The sequence below is a fragment of the Artemia franciscana genome, chromosome 9, assembly GCF_032884065.1.
Source record: "Artemia franciscana chromosome 9, ASM3288406v1, whole genome shotgun sequence".
NCBI lineage: Eukaryota > Metazoa > Arthropoda > Branchiopoda > Anostraca > Artemiidae > Artemia > Artemia franciscana.
In genome coordinates this window covers 45,568,700-45,595,268 of record NC_088871.1, presented here as the reverse complement: position 1 = coordinate 45,595,268, position 26,569 = coordinate 45,568,700, and the positions used below count along the sequence as shown (strand labels likewise).

The window sequence follows — 26,569 nt, the reverse complement described above, 5'->3', positions numbered from 1 at the left end:
CTGAGAAACTGAATATTAAATAGCCGTATAAGTCTATGAAAAATATAATCTCCACTAGATCCATGGAAAGTACTAAGAGAAGACGGCAAATTTCTGACTTCTCCAGTCCTTAAAGGCATGTTACCAACTACGCCTCCTAAATTTTGGATTGTCTAAAAAAAAATAGAATAAAAAAATAAAATCAAATTTCTAAAATTAAATTTTTAAAATTTAAAATAAAAAAATTAAAAACAATTATTTAAAGATTGTTTGCTTCATGTTAAATTTATATAACTGTGTTTTTTTTTATTTCAGACTCTTCTAAATGCTCAGCAGCTATATGCAGTAAGCCTTACCATTGTATATGCAGTAACAGTTGTGACTGGAATCTGGGCCTTTTCTGCTGCCGGTGCCACGCAAGGATCATTCAAGAGATTTCTTACGCCGAAAGTACAAAGCACAATCGTCACTTCGGACCTTTAGGAGAAACTCATTCCTAGAAATAACTTTTTTTTTTAATTTTAAATTGAAGCTTCCTAATTAGTCTGATTTCAAATGTATCATAATTGCTAATTGTTTACATGTTGAGTCAATGATTTTGAGGCACAGTACATAACAATACCAAAAGACTGATATGACTTTTTCGTATGCGAGATCAGATAACAGAGCTACACAAAAATGAGTCCTAATAGTCTATTTATTAGTGTAATTGATTTAATTAATAAGAATTATTTCAATTAATTAATTAATTATAAGTAAATTAATTACTTAGTCTTAGCAGTCTAAAATAAAAACTGAAAAGTAAAAGAGTATCTGTTTTTCAAATACTAGGCTATGTTTACAATATCTTAAGATGTCTTACTGTATACTGTAAACCTAGCGAATAAGAAGGTATAAGAAGAGGCTACCAAAAACTTTTGGAACTATTCAGTTATTATTGCATATACGAGAATGAGGGTCGTTAATTAGATAAGATATTCTTCGATTTTTACATCTTCACAAATAGAGGCTCCATAATTGTTGATTAATTTCAGCTCGCCAGATACTCAAGCATATCATACCGAATTAAATAAATTCTACTTTGGGAAAGTTGTAAAACATGAAAAGTCATGTGTATAAATAATATATTCTGCTGATAAATGATCGATTTTTTAAGTCTCATAATAAAATATTATCACCGAACAATGGATACTCATTATTGGGCCAGTATTTATGTATTTGAGAGCTTATTACTTTTGTTTATTATGGAATAGGTTAATTTTTCTAAGAACTGCTCTTCTTGCTGTTATAAAAACTAAATTAATCTTGAAAGCTACGTTGGGTTTCCAGAGGGATTTCAGTTTTCCACCCTTCATCCGGGTATAGATTGCTGTTTCGTATTTTTAGATGACATTTGGTACTTTAGCATATGTTGCCCAATATATCGTTATGCGGGGCTTTCCAATTTTATTGTGATTAGTTAAAGTTTGTTAAAGTGTGATAGTCTTAATGTTGCCTATCATACAAATTACAAAAGGTAAAACAATGAGGAATAATTTTAAAACAGTGAAATTTTACTAAATGAATATTTTGGCCCTACACCTAATAGTCTCATCAGCAAAGCAAATAAGTAAATATAAAAATATGCTTATAATAATTTAATTACTTGACAATTAAGATTTCAAACTAATTTAAAATTATCCGAATATCATCGCTTAAGGGAAGTTAATCGTGGCTTGCATCATTGTCCATTTGGTGTGTTTACTATTTTATGGTCTTGGGTATTTGTAAAGAAAAATAGAGAACCGTTTTGTTTAACTTACGTCTGAAGGGTCAGTTTGTTGGTAGGGTTTTCATAATTTTACCTTGAAATAGAAGTAAGACTGAACAAACTAAAAAAGCAATTCTGTTTTAGATGCTGAGAAGTGAATATTTTTAGCAATCCGTTTTGAAGCTCAAATCTTTCAAAATCGCTAAGCTAGGATCCGCCAGGGATTGATGTTCGTATTGAATTTTTTGGAGTTCCAAAAAGTTAGAAAAGCCGAAAATTCCAAAAAAGTCAGATTTCACTTCCACTCCATTAAAATAAAAGATCTTTTGAATAAGCAAGTGACTGGTATCCTAAAATTCCTAAGCTAAGATCTGGTAGAGACCAAATTTCGTTGTGGCAGTTGGGATTGCAAGTCAACCCAATTTACAGGCTAACCTTGTCATTTTTTTTTTTGCTAGGATGTGACTGGAGTTTAATTTTGCTTTGATAGCCCGATTTTACGTCCATCCAATGGAAAAAACTGTGTTCAATCTTTGAACCGTTTTTGGGTCTGTAATTGCCTTCAAATGACTCACAGAACTGATAGACTATTTGAATTACCCTTACTCTATGCCCGTCTACCTTAGTTTTTCCCGATGATGGATGGATAATAGACTATCACCAAAAAGTGAAACTAAACATTTTTTACACAACTATGAACAAGTTAAAACAACGTAACCTCTCACAGAGACTGCTTAGCTTTACTCGAACTAGCCATGGCTCTCACGTCTTTCATCACTTCCACAAAGTTGATCAGATTCATAATACATTTGGTTGGAATTTAAAAAATTGTTTTGATGGGTGGTTAAAGTGTCTTTAACTAAATAAAAGCTTCCTGGTTATGTGCTAGTTTTTAGAATAACTTCAGAGAGTTTTGCTTCCAATTAGACATATCAGCCGGTACAATGTCCTCCGGTTGATGAGTTTGAATGTATTTTAAACGATCCGTAAATATTCATTTTCAGCATTCTAGAATTGGGAATAGATTCATCCATTTAATTTTTGATCGTCTGGAAAGGCTCTTTACTTTTAAATGCACAAGTGCAATTAGGAATAGTTAGTTGGTTTGGGTTAAAACATTTAACTCAAGATTTTAAATGATCACTTTTACTAGGTTATCATCGTCTGTACTTTTCAATTTCAATTCATCATTTCTTTTTGCTTTTTTTTTTTTTACTTGGCTTTCCAGTCGATTTGTTGTATATCAGTAATCGGAGTTGTAATTAGATTTTGGTTTATACAATAAAGAGTTATTTATTTTTCTGTGTGTTGAGTAAAAAAGTATTGCTTAGGTAAGAGTATTAACAAGATTTGCTCATATTCAAAGAATAGCAAAGGTTTACAAAATTATAGACAACAATGCGCAAATTCTAAAATATTTGATAATGTGTATTGAGAACCCCCACCCCACCCTCACTTATATATATATATATATATATATATATATATATATATATATATATATATATATATATATATATATATATATATATATATATGAATATGCTAGTGCATTTTGGAAATAATATTCAAATTTGGCAACCATGCAAAGTATTGACCTGTAAATTGGTTTGTGACATTAATTTTGTTTTGGGAGATAATCCTATTTTGGCTAACATTCTTTTTTTTAAAGATTTTTTTTGCAGGAAATGAGCTAGGATGATGGTGTGTCGCGTAGCTATTAAAAATTACTGTGAAGTATAAGTAAATATTATGACTACCATTACTAACAATCCATAAGCTGACCCATTAATACGTTACTATATAGTGTGACTAAACATAACTAATTAAATAGAGATTTTCTGAGTTTCTAAAAATTAATATTTATACACTTGGATATGGTTTGGCCTTGCATTTATTTAAAGAAATAATTAGTATGTTTTGGTTTTTATACTACTTTCTTTGGCCCCTTTTCCAAAAAATATAGAAAATGGAGCTTGCCCTTTTAATGCTGTTGACAGCTCTAAAGTATGAGGAAGATATAGTAAACATCTCGGAGAGGAATTGTAAAAGGACAGTTTTGGATCCTCGTATGGTAAATAGCGACGAAGGTTAACTTGGTTGAACTTCGCTGAGGTAAGGATGCTGGAACTCTTTTGAAAAAAATTTCATTTTAGTTTTATTGATTTTATTTTGTTATAAGTTTTTTTCTTCTTTTATATTTTTGCATTGCTGAGGACAGCCCTTTGACATAGGGTCGAAATGTTCATTCTTATTTGTTTCCCACTGTCTTGAGAAATTTCCTATATTTATTCTTGTTTGTGGTGTTTATCCTCGTTTGGCTGCCCGTTTATCAAACAATTAGTTGAAAGAAAAGTTTGGTTCGATTCGACTTACTAGGGCTAGAATGAAAGATAGGTTAGGATGGCTAGGTCATGTTTTGCAGATGGTATATTGCCAAAGAATGTCCTTTTTAGCCACCCATCTAAAGTCAATGAAAATCAGGTCATCCCAAACAGTGTCAGAAGAGGTCAGATCTAAAACAGTTCTCAGTTTATGTGAGGAGTAAAAAGCTGGGCTTTGAACAGTTTTAGGAATGAGGAGTTTAAGTAGCTATTTTCGCCTGGGTTGGTTGGCTTAGTATTGCAGTAAATAGTTGGTTGCAGTAGTTGTAAAGTATGATGCTGTTGCTCTTCCTCACAGGCTGTGTGCAACAATCTTTTAGAAACGCCCCCCCCCCCTAAACTGACAAGATTAACATCCAATCAGCGTTTTTTTTTAGTTTTGTCGAGTAGTTACTTCATCAACCTCTGCGGTAAAACTAATTGTCTAGTTCTTGCAAATCTTTCTATCGCTGATTAATGTGGTGCCGTTACCAAACGATATACTAAAACTAATCGTAAAATGCCAAATAAATATTTCCATTTTCTTAAATAGTAAGCAATAGATTTCTTTTCTTCTTATGGTTTCGTATCCTTTTTTAGTCTCTGCTTATTTTATTGTATGGCAATCTGTGTTTTTTCTCTTCTTTATTGGCTTCTTTTAGTCCCATATTGCTTTGAAGGGTTCCCAATAAATGAATAACTGAATTTTTAGAGCTTTAAAATTGGTTGAATAGTAATTAAAAATTACTAGTGTCACTGACAGTTTATGGCTATCTTGGTAGGGTTAAACAGCTTCAGGCGAGTTCTTTTTTGTTTTTAACTTAAATCTTCAAACATATTAGTCGAGACATAAGAGGTTAAAAAAACATTTCGTTTGCTTTTATTTTGGTTTTGTTGGGTATGTTAGATTATGTATGAGTTTTTTGGCTTTTGTTGTTCGTTTTTTTTTTCCTAGTCCTTGTGTGTTCTTTTTGAGGAATCGAAAATAGTTCTGTTCTGCTTTTTCAAAAAACGAAGATCAAAATTCTTGTCGTGTCTTTTCATGTTGAGTGATTCTTTTTTTTCTTCAGCCCAATGCAAAGAAAAATTAAATAAGGAGGTTAAAAAAACGGTTTGCTTAGGTTTTATTTTAGTTTTGCTGGGTAATGCTAGATTTTTTATTTCTGTAGTCTTTCTTCCTTTTGAGGAGTCGATAACAGCTCTGTTCTGTTTTATTTCCTATATTCAATCCATTAGCCTATTCTGTGGGTTTTCTTGGACTACGTTAATTAAATTAGTTTAAACACTAATCCTCTATATAACTACGACATTTTAGCATTATTGAGGATTCTTCCATATTGGGCTTCGTTGGAAATATTTGTTGACGTTGTGTAGAATCTAAGTGGTCAGTTTTTTGGTTAGAAAAGGACCTTTAAAGATCTTCTGGAACGATAAAATAAATATTTGTAAACATGTCCTGCTTGCAGTCCGAAGAAGCTAAAGAACAAAAGAGAATAAATCAAGAGATTGAAAAACAGTTAAAGAAGGATAAGCAAAGTGCTAGAAAAGAGCTTAAGCTGCTCTTATTAGGTAAGAATTTTTTCTCCCCTTTCACGGTTTTCCCTATGGGACCGGCATTGGCACCACCGAATTAAAAAATTTCTCTTAGAATAGGACTTGAAGAGTTAACTCGTGCGGACCATAAGCCGACCTTTCAAACAGTTCGTGGTACCGAACTGTAGTAAGGAGCAATCCGACTCAATAGTGACTGAAACTCTAAAACACGGAATTTTGATACCAATAGTTACATCAAAAGAATTGTATTTTTATGTTGACTTTAAATAAATAAGTTTCATCTAGCTCATGTTACCCATCAAAAGTTACGAGCCTGAGAAAGTTTGCCCTGTTTTGTAGAAAATAGGGAAAACATCCCCAAAAAGTCATAGAATTTTTACAAAAATCACACCATAAGATTCAGCGTATCAGAGAATCCTTTTGTAGAAGTTTTAAGCTCCTATCTACAAAAATGTGGAATTTTGTATTTTTTGCCAGACGACAGATCATGGATGCGTGTTTATTTATTTTTTTTTTTTGTTGTTGTTGTTTTTTCCAGGAGTAATCGTATCAACCCAGTGGTCATAGAATGTCGTGAGAGGGCTAATTAAAACGGATATTAATAGTTATAGTGCCCTTTTTAAGTGACAAAAAACAGGAGGGCACCAAGGCCCCCTCCTCCGCTCATTTTTCCCGAAGTTGCCGGGTCAAAATTTTGAGATGGCCATTTGTTCAGAATAGTTAAAAAAAGATTTAATAACCATGTCTTTGGGGATCACCTGATCCCCCTCAGTCCCTGGGGGAGGGGCTGCAAGTTACAAACTTTGATCATTGTTTACATATAACAATAGTTATTGGGAACTGTACAAACATTTTCAAGGGAGCTTTTTGCGTTGGGGGGGGGGGGGGGTTACTTGTGAGAACCTTTCCATGGAGGAATTTATCATGTGGGAAGAGAATTTCTATGATGGGGGGCCAGGATTTTCTAGCATTATTTAAAAAAGCAATGAGAAAATAAATAAAAATTTTCAACTGGAAGTAAGGAGCAGTTTTAAAACTTAAGACGAACATAAATTATTACGTATATACTTAAAACTAATAGCTTGTAAGGGCGTTCGTCTCCTCCTGAATACCTCGCTCTTACGCTAAAATACTTTTAGTAATTTCAACTATTTATTCTACGGCCTTTGTGATTAAAGGATCACTCTTAAAGAATTGGGAAGAACTTCAAGCTTTAGTTTAAAGAGTGAGGTAATAACGAGGGGATAGACCCGAAGATATACGTAATAAAAATATAAAAAAATAGAAATTGGTTATGTAAGTTAATTCGTAAGTTACGTATATTTATTACTAATAAAAAACGTTCGTAAAAAAATAAAGAGTTCTAGTTGCATTTTTAAGCAACCAAAAATTGGAGGGCAACTAGGCCTCCTCTCCCACCCTTTTTTTTATCAAAATCGTCTGATCAGAACTATGAGAAAGCCATTTAGCCAAAAAAAAAAAATTGATATGCAAATTCTGTTTTAATTATTCATGTGTGGTGAGCTAAAATCAAAACATACTTTACTTTAAAACGTTCAGAAATTAAATAAAAACAGTTTTTTCAACTGAAAGTAAGGAGTGACATTAAAACTTAAGCGAACAGAAATTATTCTGTATATGAAAGGGGCTGTCCCCTCCTCAATGTCCTGCTCTTTACGCTAAAGTTATTATTTTTTTAAAAAGTAAAACTGTGACAAAGAATCAAACTTTAGCATAGAGAGCGGGATGTTGATGAGAAGACAGTCTCTTTCATATACGGAATAGTTTCTGTTCGTTTTAAGTTTTAATGTCGCTCCTAAATTTCAGTTGAAAAAACCTGTATTTTTTTTATTTAATAAAAAGAAAAGGCAGTGATTCCTTGGCACTAAATTTACACACAAAATCGACGCAACAAAAAAGATTTTTAGAAAGTAAGTACACTGCAGAAAATTGAAGACTAGTTACGGCTTTCAACAGTTTTTCATTGGTCATTTAAAAAATAAACGGTAGTATGCAATTTAAATCTTTTCAAAATCTCAAGTAAGATCACTTGTCTGTAAAGCGTTACTTTCTTAGTATTCTACTAACATAAGGAAATGTTATAAGTTAGTTTATTTCTACAAATATTGCAGATATATATTTTATAAACTCCCTAGCAATAATTCTTGTTCGTTTTCAGTTTCATCTTTGCTCTTCACTTTCATGTGACAAATTTCGTTTTGTTGAATCTCATGATACTACTACTACTAGCAACTCACTGCAACACTATGCTTCTTAAGACCAACATAGTTATGCGAGTTCCTCCTCCACCCGAACCTATTCAAAGCCTCCCTCTCTACACCCTCCCAAGAATTTCTCTCTAGTCTTTGTTACGACATCCTACCACCCCATTCGCAGACGACCTTTTTTGTTTGCCCCTAGATGGTTGGACTGTTAAACAGAAGTCCATGGCTTGCATTTGTAATATTGGTCAATTTCGTCCGTTCGTTCCATCCGTTCTCATATTTTAATTGTTCCTGAGATGCTTGGAACTTTTTATTATTCTAATTTGCGCTCCATCGAATTTCCTCTTTCATAGAAATATTCACAAAATCAGAAATTTTGACATCAATGTCGTTTTTACTGTCTCTTTCATGTTAACTAAAACACATCTGTACAAACAATCAGGCCTACTTGTTATGGTTTCTGTTCTCTTTGGTAGTCAAAAGTGTTTCTATGTCCTGAAATGCACAGGATGAACGGTGAATCTTCGTGTTTAGAAATAAATGCATCTGCCGCGTAGCGGGAGTTACCTGAAGTTGACCGAGTACGGCATAAAAACCTCCCTAAACTCCTTTGTTGCTCCCATAGTATCATGGACTGGATCAAAAGTCAATAGCTTTACTGGACTGATGACATTCAACGAATTTCAGCCAACCAATCACCAAAAGTCACTTTCGAAGGATGGGTACACTGCACAGGTCTCGAATTAGGACCTCTGTATAGATGGGTTTATAATTTTCAGGGCAACAACCTCCAGCAGCTATTGTATCTAGCACCAAGCGATTAGAATGTCACCACCATGCTCATCAAATTTCCGGAAGATGAAGGATCCAACTCAGCCACAAAGATTTGATGGGACTTAATCGATTGACGCCGTGGACCGATTAGTGGTAAAATTTTACGATGCTTGCTTTAGAGCAGTGAAAAAGGGTTTTAACTTAAAGATCTGTAGAGCAAAATTTTTTTGCATGGTTTTGCTTGGTTCTACCTTCCCATATGGGGGAATATTAGATGCTAGTGTTGTCCTTAGCATTGAAGGAAATATATGGATACATAACTTTTTCATGTTTAGTGAAAGTTAGCATAGAAGATAAATTATGGTTAGACATGGAAGAACTCGTAATACCGTTGGAAATGAAGTTTAACGCAGTACTCTCCTCACCCTGGCCGTGCATTTTTTTTTAAATTCTTGGCATCAGTCCCACTTCTCTGCTTTAACTTGTACATGAGAAGTTCCTTTTTAGAGCGGATCTGCAGAGATCCTGAGCTCCTATCATGACTTAGACGGTAGATATTGTTGTTGAAAAGACCCTGAATAACTTTATTGATTAGTTCAAGTTGTGGAAACCTTTTGGCCACGCCCCATCATACAATTCACTGTAGTCACCAAGCTGTGACCATGAGCTTTCAAAGAAGATTCTGAAAACTGAAAACAGGTACCCCAAACTTGAGTTTTAGCTAGACTTAAGAAATCTTGAAAACTCACATGGTTCTAGTTCAAGCAACATAAGTCGAGGAAGCTACTTGTTAGGCATAGATTAATATGGAAAACTGAAGACAGGTTCCCCAAACCTAAGTTTAAGCTAGATTTAAGAAAACCTTGAAACTCATATGATTCCAGTTCAAGGAACATAAGTCGAGGAAGCTACTTGTTAGGCTTTGATTTATATGGAAAACTGAAGAGAGGCTCCCCAAACTTGAGTTTTAGCTAGATTTAAGAAATCTTAAAAACTCACATGGTTCTAGTTCAAGGAACATAAGTCGAGGAAGCTACTTGTTAGGCTTAGATTTATATGGAAAACTTAAGACAGGCTCCCTAAATCTAATTTTAAGCTAGATTTAAGAAAACCTTGACAACTCATATGATTCTAGTTCAAGGAACATAGGTCAAGAAAGCTACTTCTTAGGCTTAGATTTATATGGAAAACTGAAGAAAGGCTCCCCAAACCTGAGTTTTAGCCGATTTAAGAAAATCTTGAAAACTCGCATGATTCTAGTTCAAGGAACATTAGTCGAGGAAGCTACCAGTTAGGCTTAGATTTACATGGAAAACTGAAGACAGACTCCCCAAACCTGAGTTTTAGCTAGATTTAAGAAATCTTGAAAACTCACATGGTTTTACTTCAAGGAACATAAGTCGAGGAAGCTACTTGTTAGGCTTAGATTTATATGGAAAACTGAAGAAAGGCTCCCCAAAGCTGAGTTTTAGCCAGATTTAAGAAAATCTTGAAAACTCGCATGATTCTAGTTCAAGGAACATAAGTCGAGGAAGCTACCAGTTAGGCTTAGATTTACATGGAAAACTGAAGACAGGCTCCCCAAATCTGAGTTTTAGCTAGATTTAAGAAATCTTGAAAACTCGCATGATTGTAGTTCAAGGAACATAAGTCGAGGAAGCTACTTGTTAGGCTTAGATTTATATGGAAAACTGAAGAAAGCCTCCCCAAACTTGAGTTTTAGCTAGATTTAAGGAATCTTGAAAACTCACATGGTTCTAGTTCAAGGAACATAAGTCGAGGAGGCTACTTGTTAGGCTTATATTTACATGGAAAACTGAATACAGGCTCCCCAAACCTGAGTTTTAGCTAGATTTAAGAATACCTTGAAAACTCAGATGATTCTAGTTCAAGGAACATAAGTCGAGGAAGCTACTTTTAAGGCTTAGATTTATATGGAAAACTTAAGACAGGTTCCCCAAATCCAATTTTAAGCTAGATTTAAGAAAACCTTGACAACTCATATGATTCTAGTTCAAGGAACATAGGTCAAGAAAGCTGCTTCTTAGGCTTAGATTTATATGGAAAACTGAAGACAGGTTCCCCAACCCTGAGTTTTAGCTAGATTTAAAAAAATCTTGAAAACTCACATGATTCTAGTTCAAGGAACATAAGTCGAGGAAGCTACTTTTAAGGCTTAGATTTACATGGAAAACTGAAGACAGGCCCCCCAAACCTGAGTTTTAGCTAGATTTAAGAAAATCTTGAAATGTCACATGATTGTAGTTCAAGGAACATAAGTCGAGGAAGCTATTTTTAAGGCTTAGATTTACATGGAAAACTGAAGACAGGCCCCCCAAACCTGAGTTTTAGCTAGATTTAAGAAAATCTTGAAAACTCACATGATTCTAGTTCAAGGAACATAAGTCGAGGAAGCTACTTTTAAGGCTTAGATGTACATGGAAAACTGAAGACAGGCCCCCCAAACCTGAGTTTTAGCTAGATTTAAGAAAATCTTGAAAACTCACATGATTGTAGTTCAAGGAACATAAGTCGAGGAAGCTACTTGTTATGCTTTCAGATGATAAAATACAATCTTTAGAATAAAGATTGTATTTTACAATCTTAAAATTTATATAAAATTAATCTTAAAATAATTTTAATTTTAAAATAGTTTAAAATTAAAACTATTTTAAAACTAAAATAGTTTTAAATTATTTGTTTTGGGGTGTAAGTCGCCATATCATCAATGTTGAGTTCCCTGAAGAAATGTGTCAATCCTTTAATTTTGTATACTTAGAGACAATCAAAAATACCAAAATTAAGGCCGCTTATAAATAAATTTTTTTTAATACAGTTTCTTATTAATAAGAGGCAATTCTTACACGTAGTAAAATTGAAAAGCTAACGACTTGTCACAAAATCCCATGTTTCACAGGGAAACCTTACTGACAGCTTGTGGACCATTAGTAATTTGTGATTAGTAATTTGTAATTAGTAATGTGCATCAGTAATTAGTAATTTGTCTAATCTAGGTACTGGAGAATCTGGCAAATCCACTTTTATCAAACAAATGAGAATTATCAACGGCTCTGGATACTCAGATGAAGACAAAAGAAGTTTTATTAAACTCATTTTTCAGAACATCTACATGGCTATGCAGTCAATGATTAGAGCAATGGATATTCTGAAAATTAATTATGGCGAAAATGCAAGCGTTGTAAGTTTCTTTCAAATTTACTGATGAATTAGTGGAACTAACTAGTTAAACTAGCCAAGGGCTCTTATTCCTAAAAATTCAAAATTTTATAACCTATGCATTCTCAAACACAATTACTTCTTAAAATGGAAGTTACTATTTCTTAAGCTGTTAAGTTCCATGTTTTTAGCTCATTCTTACCGATTTTTAAAGCTTCATTCATGACAAGAGCTTTTTGAATTTTTACCAATTACTAACAAATCGCTGCTCTTTCTAAAAAAGCCAATTTTTCTTGCTGAGATGTAGTTTTTTATTCTGGCGGCAGCTTCCATCAAAAACTTCATAAATGCTATGGTCTTCTTTTTCATTAATTTGGATTTATTTTTTTTAAGACGTATGCGGTAATGTAAGTTTCCTTTCAGCCAATGCTGACAATCCAGTCTTATTTTCACTCTCCTTGGTAGTTTAAGCAAAAACAACATTGTGTCTGAAAGAATGTGAAACTCTCTAAACATCATCTTAGAAAATATGTAAAAAAAACTCTCCTGCATTTGTATCTAATGCACATTCTTATCCAATAGCACATTTCTGTTTGTGTATAAGCACGAAGGTTTGCATCTATTTATCTTATTTCAGATATGTTTATTACCAGTCAAGAATGAGTCCTAGAATATCACGAGAGGGCTCATTTAAATGGAAATTAAAAGTTCTTGTGTCCTTTTTAAGTGACCAAAAACAATGGAAGGCAACTAGGCACCTTCCCACGTCCTTTTTCCTCAAAATCGTCTGATCGAAATTTTGAAATAGCCATTATTTCAGCATAGTTGAAAAGCCGACTAACTATATCTTTGGAGATATAATGACCCCCTATAGCCCCTAGAGGAAGGTCTTAATATAGTAATTTATCGGGTGGGGGAGGAAGATTTTTTTGCTGTGGGATTTTCCACGGCGATAATTTCCCATGGAGAGGGTTGGTGGGGGCAGCTAGTTTACAATAATTGTTTGGGAGTTACTTGTTCACATTTTAAAATAATTCTTTCTTTTTTTAGGAGAAAGCTCAAGCTGTTAGAGAAATTGACTATGAATTAGTCACATCTTTTGAAGAGCCTTTCATAGGATATATGAAGGATCTGTGGAACGACTCTGGCATTCAAGAATGCTACGACAGGAGAAGGGAATATCAACTGACAGATTCTGCTAAATAGTATGAATATATCTGTAAACACTGAAATGTTATTTTCATAGAAAGCAACAAAGTAAACGAGAAATTATTCATGCCTACCTAATATTTCAATAGCCTATGGAACCAGATTCTCAGCTTCCTGGCAAAATTTCACCTTGGAGGGTTTTAGCATACTGGGGTTTGTAATACCCAAGGGAATAATCAGACTGGCTTCTAAAAGGCTCATATCTAATATATATTTTTAAGTTTGTATAGCAAAATATTATTTATTTGATAAGAACACATGCTTAGGGGCTACTCACTACCTGATTTAGTTAACTCCAAGATTTCAATATGCTAAGAAGTATCTTCCAATGTCAAACCAAAGTGTTTCAACCATATAAAGCCAGTCTGCAAAATAAATTGTCGATTAGTGATTACAGGAAAACAGAATTTACAAATCTACGGCTCAAGACTCGCAACACGACAAAACGATAAGCAAGAACCAGTAATTTTCTTTTCAACCAAGTTGTAGAACTCACAATTTAGATTATAAACGCACAATCCTGATTATTATTGGAGAAGCTTTTTCTTACTCTAAATTGTCAGTGATACAGCATATTTACATTCAAAATCTCGGCGTTCGCTAACTCATATTGTAACTTTTTGTTTTAAGATTTCATAAGATAAAGGATTAATGACAAAATCGAAAAAACGGAACACTTGAACAATTTTACCAGCCCATGTAACTAAAACGGTCTTAAATGAACCAAATATTCTGGGTTTGAGTGTATGTCAAAGTGAAAACTAAAAACTACAAACACATTGTTGAATAGGTATTACCTATTCAATACGTTACCTATTGTTACTATATTGTTACTATATATATGTTATTCAACAATTACCTATATTCAATTCATAACGTGGTATTGCCAGGTTAAAATCTACGACGGCGATGAGTTTTCTTTCAAAGTGTCTTACTGTTTGTTTTAAAGAATTGATCAGTTTGAATTTTGAACGGTTATTAATAGATATAAGCTTGGTGGCTATATATCAAAACTTTAAAAATCGATCATAACCGGAAATTCCATCGAAGTGTGTTCGAATTAGGATTATATTCGGGTCCCATTTTGGAAGGCATTTTGACAAGCAAAGGATAAGGTCTTTGAAAAGCACATGTTCTAAAATTGTCTTGTTTGCTTGTAAGTTTTCACATTTCATAGCTTGATGCATCTATAAGGGAATTGTCTTAAACAAAGATTAACGCCATAGACTGATAATTATCCATCAATAATGTCTAAGCTATATTTTTAGAAGATAGTGCAACCTACTCAATATGAAAAGGAATTTCGTGAATATTGCTTAGACACTCCACAAAACCAAAGTTTATGTTTCAGGGCCTGGGCTGGGCCTGAGGGTAGGGCAACTTACTCATTTTAACAACTAAAATTAAATATATCTAAAATCAAGAATGTTGATCATTGGTTGCTGATGTCAGTGTTCAGGAGAATCGATTTACTATTATATATAGCATGATAGTGCCTCTAGAGAAGCAGGATAGAACAAGCGAGTAATATAGATGACAGTATAATATATATTTAGTACTAGTTGAAACTAATACTAAATATCAAAACTAAGTCTGAGCTACCAAATTGATTCAAGTTCATTCTTGTATTGAATATTTGGTTATATAATCACAGTAATATTCTCTTGATAAAGGTCTATACTGGAAATTATAACGAAGTGTTTGCCATTTAACACTAAAAAATTTAATTTTCAAAAATAATTAGCTAAAATTTGCCAAAAGCCAATTTCCCACAGTTAATTTTGTCATGAAGTTAAAAACATTTTCCCAGCCCAAAAACATCAGAAAGCACCAAAAATTGCAAGAAATTTTTACCAGATTATTGTTTTATTAAACTGAAAACCATCAATGAATTTTCTTTGTGATTTATCCAGTGTTTGTCGTATGGGCTTGATCAAAGGCTCTTAACGGTTCGAATGGAGAATTAAATCTAGGATTATAGTATGAGAATTAATTACTAAAGCTCATTCCACCGGCGTCCATTAACTCAAAGATAACTGCTATATTGCAATCAAATTAGTAGTCTTTTTTGTATACTTTTCCAGTGTGTTTTTAGTAAAATGATTTAACACGTGGTCCCCTCAAGGTTCTTCGAAAAATAGTCGGAAGTGATAGAAAAAAAAATTGTGACAATGTTTTCCTTTGATGTAGTCGAATTACTCTTAAATCGAATATGGTGATTTTGAGCTAAAGATTTTGAGTACTTTTGCAGTTATTTGTCGGACTTGGATAGAATTTCTTCACCGGATTTCTTACCAACGGAGCAAGACATTCTGAGAGCCCGTGTCCCTACGACTGGCATTATTGAATATCCGTTTGATTTGGATTCTATCATTTTTAGGTAAATAGATATTATTTCATTAGGTTAAGTAATAAAATATAAAAGAGCCAAATTTACTATAGTATAGTCCTAAACTATTTTTGACAGTACATGAATTGAAATGATTAAGCCCAGAAAAATTAACACTGATCCGTATATTATCCTGGCAATAGGTTCCAGACAGTGCATACACATACTCATCATTGGACGATAAAGGGATAAAGATGGTGAAGTTCTAACGGGAGTCGAATGTCTCTGCGGCAGTTGGTTTTCATGACTGCCCACTGAAAAAGGGTCCATGTTTGTGAATATTTAGCTCATTTCTGTTCCGAACCAGGACTGACAGATTTATTTTTCTTGTCGGAAAAATTCCATTTGAATGAATAGACGCTGTTTGTAAATTTATTGCTCAAATGCTAATTTGCAATCATTTTTTTTTGTAATTCAGCTTTGAAACAGAGGTCCATTCTTTCCTTTGGCTTTATACCACTTGCGCTGCGTTACCCGTAGAGCTATTCGGTCTGATGCCAGGCTGCGTCTGTGCTTGCTGCCTCATTAATCGAAACAGATATACCCTTTAAGAGGCTGAGAAGAAAAATTCTTCTGAATCCATTTTTGAGTTCGTTGTTAGTAGTTCACATCTTGCGACCTTCAAAAGCTAAGCTCTGTTGATTTTTGAATTAAAATGGAATAGTTGTGGCTATCAAGTCATGGCTAATTGTAGAAAAAGCCAAGACAGATAGTCCAATTGAGTGAGACGCAAACCTGGCATTAACCCCTTCCCCTTATTAGGATTATATAAAAAGGAGGTTAGTTCATTGTTAATAGATATGTCTATCTATTATCCGTTCATGCATCACTGCTAGGGCAGTAGAACCAAGTAGATAGTCATAGAGCTAATATAGTGATAGAGCCTATAGTTTTCGAAGTGTTTGATTAATTTGGTTTGGGTAAACGACGGAAGTTTGCGGGTGCCTCTCTTATTGGAACATGGATTTTGCTTCGGTAGCTGTATTTTGCGTCAACCCGATGAAAAAAAAATCTCCAAATGAGTGAGAATCTTGTTTGTTCACTTTTCCAATCGAAGCTGAAGCAACAGACAAAAAGTACATTATATAGACGTCCAATTTTATTCTGCAATTTCAAACATTTCGGACTTAATTTGCACAATTGTAGCCGAAACTCTAAAAAAAAGTTTTGATAACATTAGATTAGACCTTACCTTAGACCTTAGATCCTCCTGAGCCATCGGTGGCGCATAGGGCATCGACAAAGTCTCTCCATTCATTACGAAGCTTTGCGGCTGCAGTGATATCTTCCCATTGCGGAGTGAGGGAAATTTTTGCCTTTTTAAGGTTCCGATCATACTGCCTCCGCAGTGTGTGTTTTGGTCGCCCTCGTCTTCGTCTTCCTTTAGGCTGCCGTTGATACAGTCTTGAGGGAAGTCTGTCTTCGGGCATGCGTAGAACATGACCCAAATATGTCCATCTTCGTTTCTTCAAAACTTCGGTCACTATGGGCTGGTTTGTTTTCAGCCGGATTTCCCTATTGGTAATTTTCTGATGCCAACTGATTTTGAGGATCCTTCGAAGGCAAATGTTTTCGAATCCAAGGATACGTTTCTCAAGTTGTTGGTTGAGTTTCCAACATTCACTGGCGTACATCAATATAGACAATACATTGCTGTTGAACAGGCCCAATTTTAAACGAAGTGAGTATTTGTTGCTTCTCCAAATTGGTGTTAGTCTGTTGAAGGCGCCTGATCCTTGTCCAATCCTTCTCTTGATTTCAAATGTGACATCGCCAGTAATTTCTATCCAGCTTCCTAAGTATTTAAATTCTTGGACATGTTCAACAGATTTATCGGAGCATTGAAGAGTTAGGGGGGAGCCAGATGTGAATATAATTTTTGATTTATCAACGTTGATCGACAATCCGACCTCTAGGGCTTTTTCTGAGATTTCACCAAACAGCAGCTGTAATCTATCTTTGCCGTCTTCTAGTAGTACTATATCATCTGCAAAGTCAAGATCTGCGAGTTGTTTGTTGTTGACGTTTACTCCATAGCCTGTAGACTGTCTGAGTACGTAGTCCATAACTATTGTAAATAAAAGTGGTGATAATACGCATCCTTGCTTGATACCAGTCATGATTTTGAAGTATCTTGTAACTCCGTTTTCTGTTCGAACACAGCATTCTGTTTCTTTGTACAGGGCGATAATCAGTTCTACTATCTTGGGGGGTATTCCATAGTATTTGAGGATTTTCCATAAGATTTCTCGGTCAACCGAGTCAAAGGCCTTTTCTAGGTCAATGAAAAGAAGATATAGCTTTTTATTCCATTCCTTTGAGTCGTCAACCAGCATTCTCATTGTGAAAATTAGGTCTGCACATGATCTTCCAGGTCGGAAGCCGTGTTGTTCATCACGAAGATATTGGTCCAGTTTCTGCTGTAGGCGTTGTAATAAAATAATTGACAAAAGTTTACTAGGTATCTACCTTATGTTAATACCTCTCCAGTTGCCACAAACAAGCGCATCGCCTTTTTTGAAGAGCCTAATAATGATTCCTTTCGTCCAGTCACTGGGCACTTTCTGTTCACTCCATATCTGAGTTAGTAGCTCAACTCAAACTGTCATGCAGTCGCGGACTGAAGTTTTTAGCATCTCAGATGTAATACCATCTACTCCTGGCATTCTTCCGTTCCTTAGCTTTCTGACAGCGGCTATGATTTCTTCTGGAGACGGTGGTTCTTCATTTACATTAAGAATCATAAATGGAGTGTCAGGAATTAGATCTTGGTCATTTATTCTCGGTCTATTTAGAAGGTTCTCGAAGTGGGTTGCCCACCTCTCGTCAATCATCAAAGGGTCTGTCAAAAGGGCTCCATTCTCGTCCTTTACTAGATCAGTCCTGTTAGGTTTCCAATCATCTCATTGGTTAATCTATAGACTGTTTTCGAATCTCCCTTCTTTGCTGCTTCTTCCGCCAAAGCTGCTTTCTGTTCAATAAATTGCCTCTTGTCGGTCCGGGCACTCTTCTTTACTTGTTTGTCTAATTCTCTATATGAGACTTGCAGAACAATTAATTCAGATGCGTCTGAGGCCGCCAGAATGGAACGTTTGGCTTATTTTCTTGCATCAATTAGTTTCCAGGTTCGACATTAGATTTCCAGGTATAACATTAGATGCATAAAAATAATTTTTTTATGATGATTCAATTCATCATCATGTTTAATTTTAACCATCAGAAGGTACAAGCTTAAGAAAAACGGGCTTATTTTCGAAAAAAGGGGGAAGTATCCCAAAAACTCAAGGAATATTAATGAAAATCGCCCCATCTGACTGAGCGTATAAGAGAACCCTACTATAGAGGCTTCAAGGTCCCATCAGTAAAACTGTTTAATTTTGAGTTTTTGCCAGAAGAAAAATCGCAGATGTGTGCTTGTTTGTATTGATTTATTTATGTTTTTCATTGGTAATCATATCGAGTCAATGGTTCTGAAATATCAAGAAAGGACTCATTTGAGCCTAAAGTAAAAGTTTTGTTGCTCTCTGTAAGTGATTAAGAAGATTAGACGGAAACTAGCCCCTCCTCCTACTCCCTTTTCCCCCAAAGACATATGATTCGAATTTTGAAATAGCAATTTTGATCAGCATGTTTCAAAGGCTCAATAAATATACCTCTGGAGATGAAAAGACCACCCACAGCCCCTGGGCAAAGGGCTGTAAGTCATGAGATTTTTCCCATGGTTTACGCATAGTACTTGTTATTTGGAAGTATACAGACATTTTTTTTTCTGGGGGGGGGGGTTGCGGGGAAGATTTTCAGTAGGGGCAATTTACAATGAGAAGGGAAGTTCCCAGGAAGGAAATTTCAAGGGAAATTTTTACACGTGGAGGATTTGCCAAAAATCCTCTATGAAATTCTCTTATTCGTCTTACTTTTTCTTTGGTGACTCGATTTTAGAATGTTCCAAGGCAATTTTCAAGGGGAAATTTTCAATGAGTTGGAATTGTCTGGGAGATCTTTTCGTGAAGGGATTTTCCGTGGGAGAAATTTTTCATGCGAAAATTTTCCGTGGGGGAAAATTTCCAATTTAGGGGGAGGGAGATATTTAAGGAAAATTTTCTACGGTGGGAATTTTTCCGGTAGAGTTTAAAAAACGATCAGAAACTTAATTAAAACCAAATTTATTTCAAATGCAAGTAGGCTAAGGAGAATTATCCAGATGGAGTTATCCACTGGAAATTTTGTTGGGTAATTTTTAGTGAGGATGGAATTGTCTGGGGTGGGGGAGTTGTTTACTCAGGAGGAACAATACATTGAGGAATTTTCCATGGGTGGACTTTCCATGAAGGAGGAAAAGGTATTTCTGGTATTTTTTTTAAAACCATCAAAAATTAAACAAAACATCAGTTTTTTCAACTGAAAGTAAGGAGCAAAATTGAAATTTAAAACAAATAGGAATTATTCCGTATATGAGGGGAAATAATACCCCGATCTTTAATTAGAATAAAGAAGCTTTTAAAAGTACAAAAAACACTTGAACATAATGAGCAAGATTTTGAGGAGGGAAAGCTCCCCTCGTATACGGAATAATTTCTGTTCTTTTTAAGTTTTAATGTTGCTCCTTACTTTCAGTCGAAACAACTCGTTTTTTATCTCAAAGGAGTTGTGTATGAAGCGTCGCTTGAAGATTTTCGTAATATTGGTGCTATGTTGGAAGAAAGTATTGCCCTGTTTATTAATCAATCAATTTATTCAAACAGTAAATTTAAATTTATTTAATAGTATTTACCAAACGATAATAGAATTATAATTGATAAGTAATCACAAAAAAAAGTTAACAATCGCATAAGATACATTTAGTTCTCATCAATTGCGTTCGTAAAGATCGAATGTCCTGAATAAGCTTGTTTTAAACAAGCAACATTCATGAAAATATTTTTGGAAGAAAATGAAGAAAGACATCAGAAACACTAAGCTTAATGGTCGCCAAAAAATTCCTCAGTTGGATATTTGTATCATATACCTTTTGGTTGGAACAATACTAAAGAATATTTTTGGTAGCTTTTGAATTCTTGTTTCAATTAAGATTTGCTATATGTTTACCAGAGAAATTGCCTATGGATAGTTCTATGTACCCGGCTTACTGAATGTATTTCATATATTAGGCTGTGCGAAAAGTGTGGTTCAGTCCTGCTTTCTAGGGCTATAATGAGAGAAAAGTTGAGGTGGCTATGGCACGTTCTGTTGATGAAAGATGACAGATTACCAAAGATTGTCATTTTTGCCAACCGTATAAGAATAAACGGAAATAAGGTTGTCCACGGTAGGGGTGGGAGGATGTCATAAAGAAAGATTTAAAGGGAATGGGAACTTCCTGGGAGGGTGTAAAGTTGGAAGCTTTGAATGTATTAGGATGAAGGAGAAGCGTGCATAGCTGTGTCGGCCTCAGGCGGCTTGGTGCTGCGGTGAGCTGTTACTAGTTGTATTAGTTTCACTTAAGTCGTAAGAAACAAATATTTATTTGTTATGAAAACATTGGAAACTGGTTTTCAGTGAATTCAAAGGCTAATATATGAAGTTTTAATGTGACTTAAAATGTGGATTAGAACATTAAAGGTTTCCAAGGTCGTATTAGTAAAAGGCCAAGTTATGAAAAAAAACTGTTCTTAGGCTGTTATTTTCAAAGGATACATACATACTTGTGCGGCGTCTACTTATATCTTTTATGCACAATTGAAAGCGACAAATTATCCACGATGTAAACTTAGTATGCACACTATTAGCATAAAATTATATATCTAGTATAATTGGTAAAACATTCAAAAACAAAAATGCAATAATAACATGTTTTTCTACATATATTTTGCTTATCTGGATAAACTGGTTTCTTTTACAAGACTATTTGCTCATGTAAGATTTTTTTTGAGTGGGGGGGGGGCTCGGTTCCTTATCGTTCCTCCTAGATTTTGGAAAGTATATTTTCTTTGTAGAAGCATTCAAAAATCCAAAAATCCTTGCCCCTCCAGCGACATTTTTGTAATTGGCGCTCCTTCATGCAGCCTCGTGGTGAACAACGACCACTATAGTTACTTCATTACATTTCTTGTCTGAATTAAAGATATTTAAGTTGGGATTAACATTGGAAATGCACAAAGGAAATATAAAGCTGACACAAAATGGTTAAAATCAGTGGCTTGGAGTTTGGGCTACAAATTTGATAAGATCCTTATGAAAATTGAACAATTGTAGCTATGTCGGGAAACATTCAGAGTAAGTAAATAACTCCCTAAATCACACTACTTTTCTATTTACGGAATTTCATCATCAGTCTCTTCATCTTCATCTTATCTAATTTTTCTTTTGATTGTGTGTTTTTTCGTTCTGTTTCTCACCATTGTTCCACCTTTTTTTTACCTGTGGGTTATCAAAAAATATGTAAATATATCCCAGTAAGAAAAATAATTAAAAATTATGATTAGTCCTTGTAAAGTTCTTAAAAATAAAAAAATTGCGTTACACACTGAGGTTTAAAGTGCGAAAATATGGAAAGGTTGTACCACGAAGACTTTCCATAAGAGTCATTGCAATTGTATTGCAATTTTGGAATTTTTTACCAACGAGCATAAGGTTATCAGAAAATGTTAGCCAGTTTAAGAGTAGACTGAAGCACCACCTTCTGGGAAGAGATTAAGTAAACAATTTAAACGGGATGGCTCATTGTCTTTGTTTTTTAAGGAGGATTTTCTTTTTCTCTCTCTCTTCTTCTTTATTTTCCTTTTTTCCCATTTTTTTGTCGCATTTCATTTTTTTGTTAATGAAGTTGGTATTGTTGTTCATTGAATGTTTCAGCCACTACTAACAAGATTTAGACTTTCTAAAGTGGCTGAGGTGGTTCTTTTGTATATTGACGATTTGTATACTAATAGTGTCTCTCTCTCTAAAAAGAAAAACAAAATTGTAATACACCTAGTTTAAACCTTTGAAAAACTGACATAAGTGCGGTTTAATTTTAGATGGCTGACTGCTGCTATATAAACGGATCAAAGTTCAAAACCTTATAAAAATGAAACATTAAAAATATATAAGTAACAATTAAAACGGATAACTGGTACATCTGTCTTAAATGAAAAAGAAAATACATAATGGGTTTTAATCTTAGATGACTGATCATAGTTATGTGAGCATAATAAAAATTCAGATTCAATAAACTAATCAAGATTTTAAACTGAATAGATTAAAAAAAGGCGAACAATTTGACCTTATATCTGAGAACTTCTATCAGCGAAAAAAAAAACTATTCAAAAGTATTACCCCTAGAGGCAGAAAAAACCTTTTAAAAAAGGACTCGGCGACGACAAACTCAAGGAAAACCAAATTGGAATTTATACCCACTGCTCATATATTTAGCTTATTACTTCAAATAAAATAGGCTCTTAGAAATAGTTTGATATCTGTCTTTCAAGCGATATGATCTTGTCTATCTAAAATTTTCTATTGAAGAGTATATACGCTTTTATTGTTAAACGTATAAACATTTCAGCTGTAATAAATATGTTGCGAAGTATAAGTGTGACATAAGAAAGGGGGTTGGGGGATATTTCAGGGCTTTTTGACTCTTATTACCGACCAATGGTGTGTAAAAAGAAAGTTTTTAGGCAGGAGATGTGGCAAAACTATTTCCGTGTAAAAACTACATTTTTTAAATTGTATATATCTGTCTAAAAGGGAATATAGCTTATTAGATAAAAAAGATTCTGAGCATCTTGAGAACCAGGTATGATGCAAGGAAACAAATTGAACCAATCGATAGAGTTTTTGAGCTTAACAATGTAGGTAAGGAAGCTCAGTTGGACTACAATATTTCATTATGCGTTTGGAATTCACGATGTTGATTTGATATTTTAGTTTTCAACATCTTTTTTAGCTCCTGAATGTTGATTATTTCAGATAATAAAGAAACATTTGCATAGTTGTCAAAAATATTTCCAAATATTTAAAACTACGTCCATTTGATTTGAATTAGGATGGCCTTCTAATATTGATATGTGACCTATTTAGGTATTTGGGGAACCCTTGACTCGTCGCTTATCGAAGGGCTTTTGATTACAAAACCCGCTTTTTTTTGTTGTTTTTTTTTGTACTTCTTTCAAATCTTTAAAGTTTTGCATTATTTTTTTTTGGGTGTCGGTAGATGTTTCAATGATGGTATCTACTTTAAGGAATCAAAAATTAGGTTGTAATATTCTTTGTAAGGAAGTTTAGATTTGCAAGATTTCCAGTGTGAATACTTTATAATGGTTTGCGCTTCTCTAATTTTTGTAGACTAAAAGTCAAACTATATTTTTTTAAAGTCAAAATCATCTCTTTACTAACCTACTACCTGATATATTACCTTGTTTACTAAAACTTTTTTTTTGTATTTTGTAGGATGGTAGATGTTGGAGGTCAAAGATCAGAACGAAGGAAATGGATTCATTGTTTTGAGAATGTTACGTCAATTATTTTCTTAGTTGCACTCTCGGAGTATGACCAAATCCTGTACGAATCTGACAATGAGGTATGTCCGGTACATTTTAATGTTTTGGTATACCATTTATATCTAGTTTGCAGTGCAGTTACATTTGCTGACGAGCCAAAATTAAACACGACTACAGCGCCAATTATGTAAGCCCTTCGATTTGAACTTTGTTCAACTTTCAAGCATAAATTTTGTGACAGACCAATCAGAGTTAAGAATGAAGGTGTACTTCTGAAATTGAAAAAGATGGAAGTTTGGAACGGTGGTTTTTAATCTGTAGCATAAATCTAGAAAAATCCCTAATCCTTGCGAATTGTTCTCCCAGTTTAAGGCCTGTCTTTCCCCGAAGATCAACTAAACTTATAGAATACATAAGCAAAGACATGAGCAATATCTCTATTTACAACAACGCTTCATTGTTTTTATTATTTAAGAATTAACGACGCTTCTTGACTACTATGGTTCCTGCGTCGGCCCTGCAGTGCATTCCTGCAGCGTGATTCGATCTCTGGGTCCCGTATTACCAAGCTAAGGTCAAATCCACTGCGCCACCACAGGACAACGCTTCATTGACTAGAAATCAAGATCTAATTTAAACACTGTGCCAATTATGTTTGCTATATTTAATTCCTGAAGTATGCGGCTGACCAATGAGAGTCAACAGTTAAGGTATAATGGAAGCTTGGAACAGTTGTTTTTGTATCTGTAATAGAAATTGAGCAAAGTTGAAAAAAATAGTATTAGTAGATAACAATTGGGAACAAATTGGTGCTGATAACTTCGAAGACCACACTGCCTTTCCATGACGAAAATATAACAGTTCAAAATAGGGATGAAACCTTTTAATCGACAATGAACAGATATAAAATTTTTACTGGATATTTTGAACACATAAACAGTGTTCATCATCAGCAGTAAAACTAAAAGACATCAATAAAAACGTATAGTAATTATATACACTATATATACATCTAGTATATGTGCTCGACATATCAAGTTAAAATTTGTATATCTATTTAATGTTGATTAAAAGGTTTCATACGTATTTTGAACTGTTATACTTTCGAATTTGGTGTTGGTACAACGTTTTCATACTAAAGCTACTTGTCATTTTAGTTTTCCCCTGCTGAAATACAATTCAACCTTAAAATCACGCAAATACCATTTCATTCATAAAACTTTTTTTTTTATCAGCATATGTGACTGTGGTTTGTCTCAGGCATTTAATGTGGCTCAGGGTAAATTCGGCTCAGATTTACTCTTAGTTAACGGAAAAGCTATTGGAGCAAGTTGGCAAGATTGTGACTAAAAGAAGGATCGAGTGTCAAAATAACAGCCCAAGAAATAAAAAGAGAATTTTCATAGCCAAGAAAAATGCATCGATTATTCAAATAAGATTTTTTCATAATAGGACAAATGCCATAAATAAATAGCAGTACTCTTCACAAACAATCCTTGGTATGTAAAAGAGGGGGAAGATGAGACATTTAGATACTTACTCAGAAAAAATAGTTTAAAGAGTTTATTAGTTTAAGAGTCTTAAAAATAGTTTTAAGAGTAATAGTTTAATCAAAAATAATTAAAAATAATTATTTAAACCAATCTTTTAAATAATCTTATTGAAGAGTTAAAGCTAGTAAAACCTTCAAGCTGATTCAAGCACCATGTTCCACGCATTATGATTCGTCGTTACAGGATTGAAGTTTGATATGGATGGAGTAAAATTAATTTGAATATGATTTATATGACGAAGATGACCGTTAGTTTGATTAGAGGTAAAAGATGGTGGATAATAAGGGCTTGGGGCGGTTACCATGAAGCTCGGGAAAAGTAAAGCATGCATTTGAAAGAATATAGAAAATATCAATTTAAGATAGTGGTCAAATAGTAAAAAAAGTATTAATAGTAAAATAGTAATGAAACAATTGTATATAAAGATTACGCAACTGCCTGGAGAAACTAATTAATAAAAATTGTCAGAACTGAATTTGATACTTAAATAGTAAGAACTATATAATAATAAAAACTTAAACACTAAATATTACCAAGAGTTGTTCGTTTGATTATTATATGTGGCGTGTATTAAATTAAAAAGTATATTTTTTAAATAAAATGTCGTTGATTAGATTACACCAAAGAAAAAAACAAGGATTACTCAAATAAAAGGATAAGAGTGAATTAAATTACTGTTTGTGTTCAAACGGCGCTCTTCAGAATAAACCCCTTCGGCGAAATTACAAATATAATTCAGTTTATGCTCGTTTTAATTATTTAATAGATAAAAATAGAGAAATAGAGCAGAAATGTGGATTCTATGATTTGCGAAATAAGTTCCAATGCTATTATTATTTCATTGATTTTCAAAGAAATCCATTATATGATCCCTATTCAGGTGTGTGTTTTCCTTATTATCTTTAAAGGAGGTGATTTTTTCCTTTTCAGATTATGCTTGTACCAAAAAAAAAAAGTTTTCATTTTGTTTTAGTGTAGCCTTAATAGTCACCTTCTAATATAAGGAATTCGTTTCTATAAATCATAGTGTTCCGAATGCGATCTCAACTTTACAGAGGCAAACACAATTTTAAAAAATCTGAATGGTTTTTCGCTGATTCATTCTTAGTCCTCAGTATCAAAGTGGGTCAAGCCACT

The 26,569-nt window shown here is 33.9% G+C and overlaps 2 protein-coding genes across 5 annotated transcripts in view; both read left to right on the top strand.

Annotated features, from left to right (window-relative positions):
* The window catches only part of LOC136031472 (gamma-secretase subunit Aph-1-like), an 82,741-nt gene extending 79,713 nt beyond the window's left edge, over positions 1-3,028 (top strand). For all 4 annotated transcript variants that reach the window (XM_065711101.1, XM_065711100.1, XM_065711099.1 and 1 more), the window contains exon 6: positions 295-3,028. In XM_065711101.1, the coding sequence (XP_065567173.1) occupies positions 295-462 (168 nt within the window). In that variant the 3' untranslated portion in view covers positions 463-3,028. The remainder of the gene's footprint in view (positions 1-294) is intronic.
* Positions 3,029-5,414: 2,386 nt separating this feature from the next.
* LOC136031471 (G protein alpha q subunit-like) overlaps positions 5,415-26,569 on the top strand; it is a 34,266-nt gene continuing 13,111 nt past the window's right edge. The window contains exons 1-5 of the mRNA XM_065711097.1: positions 5,415-5,661; positions 11,660-11,844; positions 12,873-13,027; positions 15,283-15,411; positions 23,830-23,959. Coding sequence (XP_065567169.1) covers positions 5,544-5,661; positions 11,660-11,844; positions 12,873-13,027; positions 15,283-15,411; positions 23,830-23,959 — 717 coding nt within the window. The 5' untranslated portion in view covers positions 5,415-5,543. The remainder of the gene's footprint in view (positions 5,662-11,659; positions 11,845-12,872; positions 13,028-15,282; positions 15,412-23,829; positions 23,960-26,569) is intronic.